The sequence below is a fragment of the Vigna radiata genome, chromosome 8 (genome assembly GCF_000741045.1).
Source record: "Vigna radiata var. radiata cultivar VC1973A chromosome 8, Vradiata_ver6, whole genome shotgun sequence".
Taxonomy (NCBI): Eukaryota; Viridiplantae; Streptophyta; class Magnoliopsida; order Fabales; family Fabaceae; genus Vigna; species Vigna radiata.
In genome coordinates, this window is record NC_028358.1 from 4,419,065 (window position 1) to 4,436,964 (window position 17,900).

The window sequence follows — 17,900 nt, forward strand, 5'->3', positions numbered from 1 at the left end:
ATTCTCACTTCTATTTCTCTTTAAATTCACTAAAATTTACAGTATAATATATAATATGAAAGTATGATAATAGAAATTAATTTTTTTTAATTATAAATAATTAACCTACATTTCATTAATTAAAAAGTATTTCTGAAAAAGAAAAATAATAAAGACATGAAAGTATAGTTTTAAAAATAGAACAAAATGAGTTAATCACATGAATATGAAACCTCAGTAGTCAGTGTTTACGCGCTTCCTCTCTACTCTTTCCCTCATCTCGCCGGCAGCTTTCCGCTCACCAGCCTTGTCTCCGCCGTCCGCCATCAAGTGTTTGATTCGTCAACTTCAGCCCGTCGCTGCATGAACGACAACTAGAACCCTAAAAACGCAAACGTCACAGCAAACACAATTTCCTTCACGGATTTGGTTTGGTGAGGTAGGCTATTTACTCATTACTCTATTTTGTAGTTTTTTTAGCTATTACATTGTTGCTTGGACTGTACTAGCTGTTACGATTTCATTCTTACTTTTAATTTCTTGTGTGGTATTTGAAGATTGAGGTTTGGGGTTTCTTGTTATGAAATTTGGGGTATTCTGTTAAAGAGTGAGTTGGGATTTGGGGAACGAGTTAAAACTTTCCGAGCCTGAGCAAAAATATTTTATTGTATTTAGTTTTTGAGATATTTCAGAGTTGGGTTTTCCCCCAACCTTTGCTCAGTGCAACATTCCAAAAAGATTTTAACAGTGCCATGTTGTGACTAAGTGTTTCAGTAAAGCAAAAGTAATCACCATACACTTTGTTTCTCTTATTAATTTGATTGTCAAAGTATCAACTGTTAAAAGGAGTTGTTGGACGATAGATGACATTGTCTCAGTTGAATTAGTTATATTTTGACTCCTCACGTCTAATCTACTTTGAATGGGGAGAGTTGAGGAAAAGTTGGACAATCGGAGCTTAATGAGAGATAGCATGTTTTAGACAAAGCATACTATTGAAACTTTACATTTCAAGCTTTTTGTATGGTTTATTAGTGGTGGTCGATGGCAGATTGGTCACTAAACATAAGAAGGAAGTGGCGTGTAGAATTTCGTGTAATATAAACTGTGTTATGCGGGGAACTCGTGTTGGATATTCCGCTTCATTTTGTACTGTATTTAGTTGTGTGAAAAGAACCAGAGAATATGTATTTATAATGAATTGTTTTATGGGACTAATAACTCAGAAGCCCAGAATGGGATATCAACACAAAAGTTAAGGGTATACCATTAGATTTTAAATGTCTTTTACATTGAAACGATTTTTTTTTTTTAGTTTTAAATGTTATGCTTCTTGGTCCATCTCTGCTTCAGATGCATTAAATCTTCTATTATAATTTTGTCTTTCTTCAGATGAATACATATGTAGCTCTTTGACTTGTTCTTTATTCGGGTGTTTAAACGATCCATGCTTCATTTTTGTTAGAGAAATCCTCCCAGAACATGGATTTATGTTTTTGCTTATCATCCAAGTGCGCTAGAATTTTGTTGCTAAATACTATGTAGAAGATTTTTGCTGGAATGAAATCCATTTGTTGCTAATAATTATTTAGAATCAGAGCACAGGGATTTTAGCTCTAACAAATTGGTAGAAACAAGAGGCTTTTTGGCATTTCAAGAGCTGAAGTTGCTAGATTAGGCTGCTCAAAATTATCTTTATTTTTAACAAATAGGGTTTTCTAATTTCTATATTAAAAATGGAGCAAAGATCAGCCTAGATATATAGTGCTTGATTCTTGCTATTCTGATTTCTGAACATTGTTCTGGTTTGATCAGGCTCAAAGTAATCTAGTATTAGCAAGGTTGCCATTTACCCATATCAGTGAATAATATAGCTGCCCACGAGAATAAATTTTAAATGATTCTGAGAGAAGTAGAAACCATCTTTTAATACAATGTTTTAAACAAAATTAGAATAAGAAACATTATATGAAAGACTGAATATTAAAAATAATTATGACCTACCATTTTTTTTGCGTTATCACTTGAACTAGGTTGATGTTCCTCATTACCTTGTCTCAAAAACCATTTTTAGCAGTGGTAGACCATAATAAATAATTAGTGCCACTCAACTTTTGATGAATAATTAAAACACCACTAATAACAATGAATAAAATGCTCTCTGATTAGGGTCTCAAGCTGAGACTTGACCATTTTTACTGAACGAAAGTCAAGTAACATGCCGGATATGAAAAATTCACTTGTTGGTAGTCAATAGTTGTGCATTATTCTGCCACCTTCTTTCTTGTTTCTTTAGTTATCCTAATTGTGATCATTAGGTAAATATGTGCTCTGCTCTCTTGCCTAGTTTAGTTTTGGGACGCCTCACAGTAATCAAAAATACCTTTGTTGTTCTGTCTTATTGTATAAAAATAATAAAAATTGGTTTTATAATTGAATTTAGAAAAAAATATATAGAATTTGGATTTATGAATAGATTGTCTATATTAAAGAAGTAAGGTTTAAAACAAGTTGAAAACCAGATTGATTTTTACAAAACCGTTTTTTAAATGAAATGGGTTGATTTTCAAATTTAACCTTATTATGAGTCTGTAAAGAGTTTTGGTATGATTTTATGCCAAACCTATCCATGCACAATCACTAACTTATTCTATTGGGCCTTACTTTCTTAGACCCTTTTTTTGTGGTTTTATGTGTACGCTTGACACTGCTCTGCTTGTGTTTCCTTAAGATATGGCATTGGCAATTTCATTTAATTTTTCTGTGCAGCTATTATTTATTTTTAGTAATTTTTTTATTTTGATTTTGTAGTCTAAAATTCTATAGTGTTGTTTTTTTTATTCTTTTCAGTTGGGTAGGAATCATGGAAGTGGAGAAGGAAAATGTTACTGCAGAGCCATCTTTACCCGCCTCTGATGGTCAAGATACTATTTCTGATAATGCATCTCTACCCCATTCAATACAACCTATTATTCCACCTGTTATTCCACCTTCTGTTGTGCCTCCTTTAGCTCCAATTCCCACAATTCCTCCCCCTCGCCCACTGGCACCACTTCCAGTTCGGCCACCAGTCATTAGGCCACCTGTGCCACAAAATGGTGAGGTTAGATCAAGTGACTCTGACTCGGACAATGATGACTCAAATGCAAGAATTAACCAGGGGACTGGGGAGTATGAGATATCTGAAGAGAGTAGACTGGTGAGAGAGCGGCAGGAAAAGGCAATGCAGGAACTCATGATGAAGAGGCGGGCAGCTGCTCTTGCCGTTCCTACAAATGATATGGCTGTGCGAGCTCGGCTTCGGCATCTTGGTGAGCCAATAACTCTATTTGGTGAGAGAGAGATGGAGAGGCGGGACAGGTTGCGGATGATTATGGCAAAGCTGGATGCAGAAGGTCAGCTGGAGAAGCTGATGAAAGCTCATGAGGACGAAGAGGCTGCGGCTTCTGCTCCAAAAGACGAGGCTGAGGAAGAACTGCAGTATCCTTTTTACACTGAAGGATCAAAGGCTCTCCTGGATGCCAGAATTTATATTGCTAAATATTCTTTGGCAAGGGCAGCATTACGGATTCAACGTGCACAGAGAAGAAGGGATGATCCAGATGAAGATATGGATGCAGAGATAGATTGGGCATTGAGACAGGCTGGGAATTTGAGTCTCGAATTCAGTGAAATTGGAGATGATCGGCCCCTTTCTGGTTGCTCCTTCTCAAGGGATGGAAAATGGCTTGCCACCTGGTATGTGTTGTTGTACAGCTTAAGCCTGATCTTTTACCATTTCTTCCTTTGTGAAACCATTCCAATCTACTACTGAATGTTTTTTATTTTGTAGTTCTCTGACTGGCGCTTCCAAGTTGTGGAACATGCCCAAAATAAAAAAACATTCCACCTTGAAGGGGCACACAGAACGTGCTACAGATGTTGCTTTTTCTCCTGTTCATGATCATTTAGCAACTGCCTCTGCTGATAGAACAGCAAAGTATTGGAACGATCAAGGATCACTTTTGAAGACATTTGAGGGTCATCTGGACCGTCTTGCCCGCATTGCCTTCCATCCTTCAGGGAAGTACCTGGGAACTGCCAGTTTTGACAAGACATGGAGATTATGGGACATAGAAACAGGGGAGGAGTTGCTTCTTCAAGAAGGACATAGTAGAAGTGTGTATGGCCTGGCTTTCCACCGCGATGGATCATTAGCTGCATCTTGTGGACTAGACTCTCTGGCTCGTGTTTGGGACCTGCGAACTGGAAGAAGTATTCTTGCACTGGAAGGTCATGTCAAACCGGTAGGAGATTAAAGACCCTGCACTCTTTTTCTCACTCAAAGTTACATTTTAATGCCTAACTTTCATAAGGATGACTGGTTGTAATTCATTTTTAAGGTTCTTGGCATTAGTTTTTCACCTAATGGATATCATCTAGCCACTGGTGGTGAAGACAACACGTGTCGGATTTGGGATTTGAGGAAGAAGAAATCCTTTTATACTATTCCTGCTCACTCGAATTTAATATCACAAGTTAAATTTGAACCACAAGAAGGTTACTTTTTGGTAACTGCCTCATATGACATGACTGCTAAGGTATACTTTCTATTTCTGCATAAAACGTTTTATTGAAGTGAAATTTTAAGATTCATCATTTGTTTATTTTGATTTTAGTATACTTATTTATATTTATATGGAGATACAATACCTTTGCTTGGGTAATTGGTTAGACTTATTCATATTTATGTTTTAACTGTAGGTTTGGTCGGGCCGTGACTTTAAGCCTGTGAAGACACTATCTGGGCATGAAGCAAAAGTTACCTCTGTGGATGTTCTTGGAGGTAGGATTTCTATCTCAAAAAAGAATAACACATACATGGCTCTGATTCAGATATCATTTCTTTTTTCCATTTTTATGTGCTATTTCATTAAGTGATCGATGTGTTTCAATGCACCAGTGTCCTGTCCACAACTCACCAATGGTGAATTTAAAATCTAACTTAACTAGTGGGTATTTTGAAAATCTAATGATATATCTGGAAAGTTTATTGTAGGAATTGATAAAATAAAATAAATTGTGGCATTGAGTTTAATGGGTACATCCTATGTGAAGTTGTGACTCAAATTGCAAATCTGGTTTAAGCTTTTCCGAGTTTTAGTCCAGCAGGGGACTTTTTTAAGTGCTTCAAAGATTTTTCTTCTGCATTCATTTCCTTCCTATATGCCATAAAAAGCTAAAGGAAATAAAAGGAGAGGGATGGGTTCTTTTATTCTATTATCAGATGTTAAAGGATAGGACTTCATCAATTTTACTGTTTATATACTCTTGGTAAGTGGGATCTGATTCTTTTCGAAACGTAAGGATCAAGTCTTTGAGCTGATAAGTTTTTTTTTTTTTTTTTTTAATAAATTGTTTGTTTGCGGCGCAGCTGTATCACCAAATTACCGTATTCTGATTGTAGCATGTATTATTATTGTCTGCAGATGGTGGCCACATTGTTACCGTCTCCCATGATCGCACAATAAAACTGTGGTCCAGCAATACGACCAACGAACAAGCAATGGATGTTGATTAAGCTATTTTGATGACATGCAATATCTGAAAGACTTTGGTGGCCCAAATGAGATTCATCATTTTTGTTAGAGACAACATCTTAGAATGGCTATTTTGCTTGGATGGATTTTTATGTAGTCATACATTACATTGAAAAAAAAATACTTTTTTTGCCACCTTGTATCACTTATATAGTCGCCCAACCAATTACACTTGATGTAGCATGAGTAAATAACTAATTACCCCTTAATTTCAATGTAGCATCCTGCTTTTTGTTTTCTTTCTTTTACAATATTTTTTGCATGTAAAAACACTGTCTCAGTATGCATAAACACATTCAGATAATTTATTTGAAGGATGTCATTTCAGTTGGTGATTTCCAAAACCAAAAGAGCACGCGGTGGCATTGTTATAAATGATACTGCTAACGGATTGTATACGAAAATGTTAAGCTCTCCAGAAAATTTTCAAGTGGTATATTTTTGTAAGTTGATATTAGTACACAACATTCAGATAATGAAAGAAATTCGTTCACCAAAATCTATATGCCTATTTCTCACTAAATTTTTCTACAAAAATGGTTATACAACAAAACCAGTCCTATCGCGTGGTTTTCATCCATGTCTTTTTTAGAATCCACTTCGGGCTTTTATTTGTACCAACCAGCAAGGAAATACCTTAGCAAGAAACAGAAACAGCACGCTATAGCCTGTCCATAGGGGAAAAGAACATCAGAGCAATGATAACTAGAATAGTTGTTTCTGTTGCATACTGAAATTATGATAAACTGCATGATTAGCAAGCTATAAAGTGATTAAAATTTGCTCTTCATTTAAAAAAATATGTTAATATCCTGCATTTTTTTCCCTCTAGCATGTAATCCCATAATAGGAGTCAAATCCAACAAAATAAACCAAGTTCTTGAAATAGTTTACTTGAATCATGCAAACAACCAAGTTCAACACGGAAATAGAAAACAAAAAGGAATGCTGGTCACAAGAAAGAGAGGGAATCACCTGGAAAGCAAGAAGATAAATACAAAGTGCTTTTTCAGATTTGCGGCCTAAATTTCTTAGGAAGAAGTTAACGAGTGTCCCATCATTTGTCCCAGTCAGTAGTCCAGTTTGAGGGTCAAACCTGAATGAATTGAGGGTCCATGAGTTTTCAACCAAACAAGTACAAGTCGTGAGATGTCTCTACCATTCACTGAGATACATTTGTTAATGCCTACCTTGGCAGACGATGACGTGGACACGGAATATAGCCAGAAAGCTGGAGCAAAACATATTTTTTGTCAAACATGTTCATAACAGTTTTTAAATTATCACAAATTCAAAATGTCAATTGAGATTCTGTTAGTGACAAACCTGGGGAAGTGACAAGAGAAAGTTCAAAACTTGGGGTAGGAAGAAAATCAAGAGAGTTTCACTGAAGCAAATATAATAAAATTATTACAAGGAAATCGATAATCATATAAGGCAAGTTCATAAACAGAAGCAGCATGGATTCAGAAAAATGTGCTATCATTTAGCAATGAACTAAAATCTTATTTAAAATTGTTGGACCTATGATTTCACCCATTGTGAGGCCACTTTCTAACTATCCACAAATACATATAGTTCTACACTCAAGATGTTCGGTCCTTATGGTCTATTACAAATCTTACATTAACTAGAGAAATAATTAAGTTACAATATGTAAATGAAAATCTCACTTTATAAGTTGGTTCTGTAAAGTTAAATTAGATATAATGTTCACTTTCTAATAAGAATGAAATGATGAATATAGACCTCACATTTGAATAGAAAATCCCCACCGAAAGTGAAATACCTTGTGCTATTATATAAGGCAAAAGTACACTTGGAAGGGTATTATCACAAGATATCGTTAACCGTGATTGAAATGAAAAGAAGCAAGACTGGAAAAATAAATCATTTGTTTGCAAGTTTCAACTAACGAAAATGAAGATCTACCATCGGTATTGATCCATTATAACAGAGTAAGACGGCAGATGCAAGGTAAGAATATACCTAAAATGGCCTAAAATACCAATCACGGCCATAGTCATCCCTGCAAAGTATGTATATGTATCTCCAACAAAAACTGAAGATGGATACCTAGAACAACAACAGACTGTTAGTAAACTACTCTTAATCACGTGAAAAAAAGTTTCAAACAAAATGATAATGTTACATCAGTGAGTACCAGTTGTAAGAAAGTAAGGCTAAAGAGGTAGCAAGCAAGGGCTGAACTAAGTAAATAGAGAATGCATGCGCTTGTTTATATTCAGGATCTGTTGATGCTCCAATTTGCATAATATTGTGAATCAGGATCTGCATATCCACGGCATTACTAATTTTCATGACCAATGTGGATTATGTTAACTGTTACAAGCTTTAATACTTACAGCTGTTGCAATAACCACCGTCTGCCCAACTTCTAGGCCATTTAACCCAGCATGTATATTGATAGAATTTGTGCAGAAAACAGCCAATAGCCCCATGTATAGTTTATATATCCATCCTGCCTCATGAAACAAAGTCAAAGTGGTGAACTTTTAAAATAATCAGTGACTTCTCAAGTGTCATTTGCATAAAGGTAAAGAAAGATTACCAAGATCCAAAATCTCTATCCCAATGTGTGCAACAAGTGGCTTTGGTATAACTATAGTTGTGTGTCCAGCATATGCCATTAACAAAGGAAGTGCAGCAATTGATGGGAGTAGTAATTTTCTGTTCTTCACATCAACATAAAATATATATGTAAAAAAAAAAAAAGCAACTATTGTAACAGTAGTTAGCAAGCACAAATCCAGGAAGCAAATTGTGAGAACTTGTAAACTCACACTCTCCAAGGGACATCAAGGACATCGTCGACAAAACCCAGTAATGTCATGAAACAGATGCATGCTAATGCTGCATTATATTCAACAAGCCACTGTAAAATAAAAATAGTTTATAAGTACAGCATTCCGTTCTTCCATTGATACTAGAGTTAAACCGAATTCTTATATCTGCCACACGCATAATTCACATAATATGCTTACATTTGAATCTGCTGTGAAGTTAAAATACTGAAACAAGATTGCCACCACCAAGAAGACAATACCAACAACTATGCCTAAAGACTCAGGCCTGCAAATAAAGAGGTTACAAAGTCAAAACTTAGTACCAAAAATATACAACAGAAGATATATATCCTTTCCGTGCATACATGGCATTAAATACATAAAGTATATAGTACCAAAATAAATCTTAGCTAAGGTTTTGTTCTCTACTTCTCTTTTTTAACAGCATTTACAATGTAAGGTAATAATATTTCCTCTTACTGCCTTTAATTTAACTTTTTCTTCTCCTTGTTTCCATCCACACATTTGCCAAGCATATTAACCAATTTCTTAAACTAAACCATCAACCAAGCTACCCATTCGCTGGTCGTGACATCCTCATTTTCATCACACATTTCCAGTTCAAACCTAAACTGAAAATGCCAAGTTCAACAATCCCATTGAAATAAAAAATAGAAGGGAAAGATAGCAAAATTAATTCGACAAATCAAAGTCTAGAACACATTCCAAGAACACAATCGGTGAGTCTAAAACTTCCACGCTTTTAGCTTTATCAAATGTAAGAATTAGTCTGGTAGATAGCAAACTCAGGTTTCAGAACAATCCAGGGTCTAAAAAGAGAAAGCATTGTGCTAGTGAACATCATCTTACCAAATTAATCAAATCCAGATACATTTATTGAACAATACAACAAGTGTAGGATCAAAAAGAATAATGATCACATGGAACAGAACAAGATCATTTCAGAAAGCACAAAGCTTATATCCCAGACTGAAGATTCCCTCCCAAATCCAACCAAATGCTCCCGCTAACCCACCTATGATTTAAAAAAAAGAAAGAAAAATAGATACCAAGATCTCGAAATCAAAAATCCAACACAAACCCACTTCATAAAAGCAAAAAATAAAAAAGGGAAACGAAGAAAAAGACTAACACTTTGACATTTCCCTGAGGGGTTCCCTTCTTGTTGATATCATAGCCAAATAGATTTCGCTTCTGAACGTATCTAGACGCGACGGGGATCATCTTGACCGTGACGAACAACCCCGCAAGGCTCATTCCCGCATTGATGAGGATTGATCTTCGGAGTTCCGGTTCGATGGGGTAGTAGTAAAAGAGAAGGTACAAGTAAGGAAGCAGCAGGAGAGAGAGCTTCAGAAGAAGACCCCATTTGGGAGGTGCAATTGGAGGATCTGCAAGATTCAGTTTTTCTTGGGGTTTGTTCTGTGTGTCTTCCTTCACCACAGCAGAAGAAGGTTCAGAAGAAGAAGAGAGTCTCTTTCGTGCTCCCATTGTTATTGTTGGGTTTGTTAAGGTTGTTCTGTTTCAGGCACACTGGTCTTTGTTTTGGAGATTTGCTACGCTGAATCTTATTCCTTTTTCTATATTTTTTGGAGTTTTTCACTCTCGTCATAGCACCAATCAGATTTTGCCAATTCATCACCACAGGCCCATGTGACAATTTAGTTTTTTAATAACTTTAATCGATTTAACTATTATATTAAATACTTTTAATAAAATTAATTTATACTTATAATTTTAAATACTTTTAATAAAATTAATTTATACTTATAATTTTAAATTTAATGGTTGTTTTATTACGTTATTATTTGGTAAAAATATATAAATTAAATAAACTTTTATTTTTACCTTTTACATTCTATTTAATTTTTAAAATTTTCAATTTAGTGATTTATAATTTTTCAGTAATCTAAAGCATTAAACATTTTATTATAGATACTGTGGATTTTTAATCATCATTATAATTAGATAACACTTCACCCATTTTTTTCTTCTCCTTTATAGTTTTTCACATCACATATCACCTCATTTGTAATCTCTTTTACCTTGAAAATACTTATACTTTATAAAAATTAAATCATACTAACAAAATTTATGAAATTTTATAACCATTCTTGAAAATTATATTTCAGAATAAGAATTTCAAATAGTATATAACATGCGTAATTCAAAATTAATTTGTAACTCTTTTACATTAATTATTCCGAAACACCTATAAGATTTTTTTTACAGAGTAATTTAAAATATATTCTATAATATTTATTTTAAAAGGTGTGAAATTTGATATACTCTGAATGTTTTATCAGGAATTTTTTTTAAACCAATATAACAAAAATTAATTACAAAGCAAATGATATTACAATGTGTGTGTGAATAGATTTATATAATGTTACTAACTAACATTATTTAGGTACTTCTGTTTAAATGCCAGTAATGTTAAAGATAATAAAAAGTATAAATATTATATTTAATAAAAAAAAATATCAATTGTTTCATACTTGTTCTAAAAATATTGAGATTTATGATAAAATGTTAAATTTTAATTGTGTTATTCATGTTTTAGATCATTTTTATAATTTAAAAAATAAATGAACAATACTGTGAGATAATTTTTTTACTTAAATTAATATTGGAAAAAGTACACAATTTGATAAAAAAAATATTAATATTGTAAGTATCTTATGACATTTTTTGATGTCGCTAAACACTAGAAACAATAAAGGCATATTTAATGATTTAAATAAAATATAATAATACAATAAAATAATATGATAAAATAAAAGTATGCTAAGCTTGAATATTAGTTAATGTTTTAATTGTTTTATGATTATACTTCGCAGATGATAATGATGTGGACACAGTGAATGACAAAAATACTATGGAATAAGTGTTAATAATTAGTAATAATAGTTATGATTGTAATAATAATTATTATAATGTCAAGTATATATAATAACATGATAAATTTAAAATCTGTATAATAGTTTAAGGTTAAGAGTAGTAGTAGTTATAATAATGATATTGAATTATTTTATTGATAAAATATAAATAGATTTTATGTTAATTGAACTTTTTTTACAAAAAACATTATCTTTATAAATATTTTTTTAGTCTTTTTTCAATCTTTCAAGTTGGTCTCTTGTTTGTTTGACAATTATGAAAATGTCTATACTTTTAACTGGTTAAAATTTCAAACAAAGTAAATTCATTTGAGACATATGGTTTTGTGATTTATAGGTTTGACTCAAAATAGTTTAAAGTAAATATAAATATTTGTTTAGTTATAATAGTAATTATAAACTTAGTTAGTTAAAGTATATGTGAGAAATAAAACTCTAAAAAGAAATTATGCCATAGATAACTTTTTAATCAAGATAAAAATAGTTAATATTATTTTATCTAAATTGAGTGTACGGTTATTTATGATTTGATTACTAAATTGGTATGGTTGCAGTTATTGATTTGGTTGATTGTGTGTGTGAAATTTGGTTGAATAAGAAATTTTTGAATACTTTATTTAGTCTCTTAATTGTGAAATTTATGTTGAATATGTATAGTGAAATAATTGGCTTTTAATTAGTCATTTTGATTAAGTTAGTATTGCTTTTGATTTGGATATAGGATAAAAAGATTCATTAGAGTTAAGGAAATCTATTATTCAAATTTTTGTGTCTGAATTATGCAGACTCGTTGAACAAGTCAAATTCCCTTTAAACATGCTTTAAAAATAAAGTGAAATAACTAAGAGCATCAAAACCTTTCACTTGTTTGACGAGTCAAAGCTTATTGTGCAAGCTAGATTCAAATTTGACATAGATTCAGGAGAGGTTGGTCGTCGGACGAGCTTGCTCTCACTGGGCCTATTTATCTATATTTTGTTATGTTGTTTAACTTGTTAGGCAATTCACTTAGTCATTAAGTGAGTGCCTTTCCAGGGTTGCTTGCTAAGCGAGTTTGTTAATTTGTGTATTGAATATGTGGTTTGAAATGTGAAATTATTTTTAGAAATTGTTCTAATATGGAATGGTTAGGGTTTTATGAGAATGAAAGCATGCTAATATGATGAAACGAATGGTATAAAGATGTTATGGATATTGTACGATACTTATTTGAATAGAGTATGGTTTAAAATGTTGAAATATGAGTAATACTTGAAAGGATGATGACTTAGGGATAATGTTAATGTTGGATTCAACATATGGTAGAATTTTGTTTATCGTGTAACTATATTGTTAACTATTTAACTTATATGTGGATATGTGATATGAATAAGGAGGAAATTATGAGGGGTACCAAAGTTATACTTTGGTTAGAGATTTTGTGGGAATTGTCATTGAGTATGGAATCTAAAGGGTTAAATCATCATAATTTTACTAGACTTACAAACTTGTACAAATGATAGAATTTAGGTTGTGAGAGTTAATAGAGGTTTCTATAACGAAATTTGGAGTCAAAAATCTTTTTCTTGACAAGGCTATAAATTTATCCTGTCATGAATGATTGAGAACAAGTAAATCAAAGTCGATCATGATATTTTATTTCTTGATTCCATAAAAAATGTTAAACTTCATGAGTACTTGATTCAATACATAAATCCAAATAGTTTGTATCAAAATTATAAGATGTAATTAATTAATAATACTTGTTGTATGTAAAATGTGTCAAGATGTTTTTATTTAATCTTTGTGATGTTATATTATATAATGGTTTAAAATACTATTAGCTTACTTGCTTTCTATATTTAGTTACTGTTTATTTATATGTAATCGTATATTATACATATGAAGAAAATAGTTGAGGTGAGAAACATCAAAAGTAAAATAATCTTAAAGAGACATAAGACAGTGAAAATTATTTATATTAGTTTTTTTATTAGGAAAAGTTCCCTTTTCTTTAAATTAAATATGATTTTTTGAAATTTTTTTTTATCGAGAAATAATATAATATAGATAATGATTATAGTTTATATGCTTAACATCAGTTAATTATTAATTATGAAATGCTTTAATTAACATGATTGTTACGGGTGCTACAAAAATAACATGGACATCATTATTATTACTATAGTATTAATTGTACAGGTAATAATAGTAATAGTAAGAGTGGTTATAATTATACCTAATTCACTCCAAGAATGTTTTCAAAGAAGATTAAATGTAAGTAAAGATCGAAAAAAAAAAACATTCCAAAGAGTTTAAAGATAAAATAAAATAGTTTTTCATGTCATAAACTACGTCGGTTATTCTTCACTGTATTTCGATATTCCTATGATAGCTTAGTCTTTAATTTTATTTCCATATAAAGTTGAAATGAATAAATTGTTTAACTACTTATAAAGAATTACAAAATACCAACTTTTCTTTTTTATCTCGTAATTGTCCTATCAATAAAATCAATTGATCATAAAAACAACTCCGAAAAATGAAACAATTTATAATTAATCCAACTAAAAGAATATTTGTTGTCATGAAACCAACACTAATCAACTGCCTTTAACCTTTTTATTTTTTCCTCTGTTCAGTACATCGCAACCCACTAACGTTTTCGGTACCATTTCACTCTAATCTTTTTCTCCCTTTTCTTTCTTTTTCTTCCGCCCTGTGCTTCTAATAAATGTTTTTCTTCTGCATGCTATGTGTTTGATGAAAAGCTTGAATGGTTCTGTACTAAAGTGGGTCTCGTAGTATGTAATTTTTGTTGTTCGTTGCTGGTTCTTTAGTTAAGAGCATGCATTTCTTATATATTACTTAGCCGGTTGAATATTCTGAATCAGTTTTCCTTCTAGATTTCTACCCGTTCCTTATTACATTTTTTTTTGTCGCTTTAATTCCAATTTTTTTGGGTCATTGCATAACTGCCACAAAGGGACTCCCCTTTCTCCTTGTCAGCAACAAATACACGCATACTTCAGACCCTCCAAATTTTCTTCTACATCTTCAGCACTGATAATAAAGTTTCTGGTAGCAACATTTAATTTTTTTTTCTGTTGTATAACCTTTTTTTTTTCTTTTCTGGGCTGTAAAAGGGTTAAACACCAAGAATTTCACTGCCAGAAACGTTCAACACTATGGCGACTGAAACTGACTCAAGAGACAGCGCTCTCACTTTGCTCAAACAAGGAGCGGAGGCTGTAAGTATAACTGTAAACTGTCTCTGGATTTGTAGATGCAATTAAAACCTACCTTCTGTATAAAATTTCAATCTTTCTTCTTTTATTGCTGCACCTACCTTGAAGTGCAACTGATTTCTACCTTTTGTGTAAAGTTTCAATTTTTTTTTTTCGTTTACTTGTTCTACCCACCTTCTTGGATTTTATTTTATTCATGAACTCCTGATTTATCTTGTTTTCCAAGTCTTTATGCCTCTTTGATGTGCTTTTGTGTAGAGGGTTTTTGAGTCTTCATTTGTGGGAAAGAGATGTGTTGTCAAGGAGCGCTTCTCAAAGAAGTACAGGCATCCAACTTTGGATTCTAAATTGACACTGAAGCGCTTAAATGCGGTTAGATTTTGAAAAAAGAATTGTAATTTCCCCCCATATTTAAGCATTGTTTTGTTGCTTTTCTTGTTTCACCGATGTGATTTTGGAGCAGGAGGCGAGGTGCGTGACCAAAGCAAGGAAACTTGGGGTTTGTACTCCTGTGCTGTATGCTGTGGATCCTGCGTTGCACACTTTAACGTTTGAGTATGTTGAGGACCCTTCAGTCAAGGATGTATTTCTTGAATTTGGTTCTCGTGGCCTTGGTGAAGAGGGTCTGGACAACATTGCTACCCAAATTGGTCATGCAATTGGAAAACTGCATGATGGTGGTCTTGTTCATGGTGATTTAACAACATCAAACATGTTGCTCAAGAGTGGTACCAATGAGTTGGTGAGTTCATGCATGCCTTCTTAGATCATGCGGTATCCAATTATCCTCCATTCATGTTATGCACCCTGAGAAATATTATCAATTTGTGTTACAGTAGCCAAATGGATTGTTTGTAGGTTCTTATTGATTTTGGTTTGAGCTTCACTTCAACTCTACCGGAAGATAAAGCAGTTGATTTGTATGTTCTGGAAAGAGCTATTCTGTCAATGCATTCTTCATGTGGGAATGTGGTAAGCCAGCTTTTCAATTTCCCCTGACTGCCATTCCATATAGAAAATTGAGATGAAAACAGGATTTCATTTGTCTGATTTGAGAATTTAAATGAGAGTGCACTCCAAAGTCGGCCATAAATAAAATATGGGACATTAATTTTCTTAAGCATGCTTTTGGTTAATATTTTAATTGAAGAAGATAATGGAGCTCTTCTGCCATGCTTGTGATTAGCCTTTTGACCATTCACCAATGGATAATAAAGAAAGTTTCATTTTTTTCTATTTCTTTTTTTTCTACTGTTACGGTATTGACTAGGATTAGCTCCTCCATTGTGAGATGAGTGCATCAAGTTTTGTTGGGGGTCAAAGAGATGGTATTGAATAAGATTAACTCCTCATCGATCAAGAATCACACTTTCTTTTTGCCAGAGAGGATTAGATTTACTTAAACTAGCCCAGAAATCCATGCCATTCTAGTGGAGGTGAAGGGGACTGAAGCATTATTATTCTGCAATGTGCTTTCGGCTTAGACAAACAGAAGTTTTGAACAGATAATCAATTCAGTTTTAGGTTAATTTCGGATTTTATATGGACAGATGGATCGGATACTTACTGCATACCGGAAGTCATCAAAACAGTGGTCATCCACATTGAACAAGTTGGCACAAGGTTAGCTGCCTCACATACTTGTATAAATTTAACTTTTCTTAAGCACCATCATCTTACCTCCATACATTTTAACAACTTGTAGTGAGGCAAAGAGGACGAAAGAGGACCATGGTTGGATGAAGCTTTCTCAAATTGGATTTCGTTAGAGATATAAAAGGGAAGACAACTAATGAATGTTATTGATGTAATTTATCTCTCTGTTATCTATGTTCATGAGTTTGATTATACATTGTCAATAGAAAACATTTTTATAAGAACTTGTAATGAGATTCTGACAATTTTACCTTGCTATCTTACTCCTTAATATGTTGTGGTGATAAGATACATTATGTTTGAGATATTATTTTACATTTACAGTGTATAAATTAACTCATGAAGTGTTTAATTTATATAATAAGTGTAAAACATTAAATTTTTAAGTATGCAACTAATAAACCAAAATTGTTTGGAACGAATCTGGTTGCTTGTGTTTACATGTCTTAATCTCAGAAAGCCTTTGCTTGTTAGTTGATACTATAACAGGTGAATCTTTATTGAATAATGATATCAAACAGAAAATTGCATTTGGGAATCAGTTGCTGCACATGATTTTCTTTTTAAACAACAATGTTACTCTGGGAATATCCAAACCGTCAAAAACGAAGAAATACCATTCATGCTGGACAAGCTTTGAGAAATTTTGACTTTTTCTTTGGGTGTAAAACTTTCTAAATATCTACAGTATCAACCAAGTTCTGTGTATAAAAATTTTCACGAATACTCATGCCAGGAGAAGGTAAAAGGTAAAATAATTATTTTAGATACTAATGTATACATAAAACAATTCACATAAACTCTACTAATTTTATTTTTAGGAAAATATTATTTCATATCATTTTTCAATGAATACTTGTGGATAATTTATCCCAATAGATCTTAAATCTTTAATATGTCACTAAGCCGCGATTGCCATGAGAATTTCTTTAGCCAGCACCTTCCTCCACCTTATGTTATACTGAATGTTGATGGCCTCCTTAGACATGAAACTCGTGATTTTGTTCAATGAAATCTCGATGTTGTATGAAAGGATTTTAGAAGTTAAATGGCTCAAATTCCTAGGCGTTGCGAATTTAAAGTGTTTATATAAATTATTGGGCGTAATGCCCCTCTTATAATAGTGAAGTATGAGAATATAATTAGTTGTATCCCTAGCTCATTTTTTTAATTTTATTTACTTTCATTTCATTACTTTTGCCACTGAGAACTGGAAATACGGATCGACAATAATAAGCACTTTGTTTTCGCTAGTTATTCAGCATTGGCTACTTTCCATTTCATGCTACACTTTTCCGACGATTAATTTCTGCACATTCTATGATTTCTTTGGACACTTCTATAAGGTTTAGGGTGGAGGGAGTAATTGCCCAGGTTTCTCTACTCACAACACGAAATTAGGAAATCTGAAAAAAATATTGAGATTAAAAATGAAATCGATGGTCTAAAGAAATTATACTGATTTTATCTGTTACTATACAATAGAAGAGTCAAGAAATTGTATTTTATTACAAGATATGTCCCAAAGGAGAAAAAAATAGACTAACATGAAATTCAAAAGTTATCACTCGGAAGAACACCACTTGGGCACAGGCAAGAAAAAAAATGTAACTGCCTCCGATGTTTTACAAAATTACCTCAATTAGAATATTTGGAACACAACAAAAAAAATTTCTTGACTCATTCAAAGGCTAGCAGATGTAACAGTCCTAGACTACTGTATATTCTATA

At 32.6% G+C, this 17,900-nt stretch overlaps 3 protein-coding genes across 5 annotated transcripts; 2 read left to right on the top strand and 1 right to left on the bottom strand.

Annotated features, from left to right (window-relative positions):
• Positions 1-182: 182 nt before the first annotated feature.
• Positions 183-5,862, top strand: LOC106769644 (U4/U6 small nuclear ribonucleoprotein PRP4-like protein). Its single transcript, XM_014655350.2, has 6 exons — positions 183-418; positions 2,830-3,717; positions 3,812-4,265; positions 4,362-4,559; positions 4,723-4,804; positions 5,448-5,862. Exons 2-6 carry the CDS (start codon positions 2,843-2,845, stop codon positions 5,537-5,539), a joined length of 1,701 nt encoding a protein of 566 aa, XP_014510836.1. The 5' UTR covers positions 183-418; positions 2,830-2,842; the 3' UTR covers positions 5,540-5,862.
• A 108-nt stretch (positions 5,863-5,970) lies between these two features.
• LOC106770792 (UDP-N-acetylglucosamine--dolichyl-phosphate N-acetylglucosaminephosphotransferase) lies at positions 5,971-9,937 on the bottom strand. Its single transcript, XM_014656597.2, has 11 exons — positions 9,519-9,937; positions 8,564-8,651; positions 8,363-8,454; positions 8,131-8,249; positions 7,925-8,040; positions 7,723-7,850; positions 7,548-7,634; positions 6,885-6,945; positions 6,749-6,789; positions 6,534-6,654; positions 5,971-6,226 (listed from the first exon to the last, which is right to left on the bottom strand). Exons 1-11 carry the CDS (start codon positions 9,875-9,877, stop codon positions 6,167-6,169), a joined length of 1,272 nt encoding a protein of 423 aa, XP_014512083.1. The 5' UTR covers positions 9,878-9,937; the 3' UTR covers positions 5,971-6,166.
• A 3,870-nt stretch (positions 9,938-13,807) lies between these two features.
• LOC106771072 (TP53-regulating kinase) lies at positions 13,808-16,456 on the top strand. Of its 3 annotated transcripts, none has more exons than XM_014656969.2 (7): positions 13,808-13,933; positions 14,412-14,516; positions 14,772-14,885; positions 14,977-15,255; positions 15,372-15,485; positions 16,064-16,136; positions 16,219-16,456. In XM_014656969.2, exons 2-7 carry the CDS (start codon positions 14,454-14,456, stop codon positions 16,254-16,256), a joined length of 681 nt encoding a protein of 226 aa, XP_014512455.1. In that variant the 5' UTR covers positions 13,808-13,933; positions 14,412-14,453; the 3' UTR covers positions 16,257-16,456. The 3 variants fall into 3 exon arrangements, with proteins under 3 accessions (XP_014512455.1, XP_014512454.1, XP_014512456.1); XM_014656968.2 differs by lacking the exon at positions 13,808-13,933 and adding an exon at positions 13,940-14,069; XM_014656970.2 differs by lacking the exon at positions 13,808-13,933 and adding an exon at positions 13,940-14,057.
• The last annotated feature ends 1,444 nt before the right edge of the window (positions 16,457-17,900 follow it).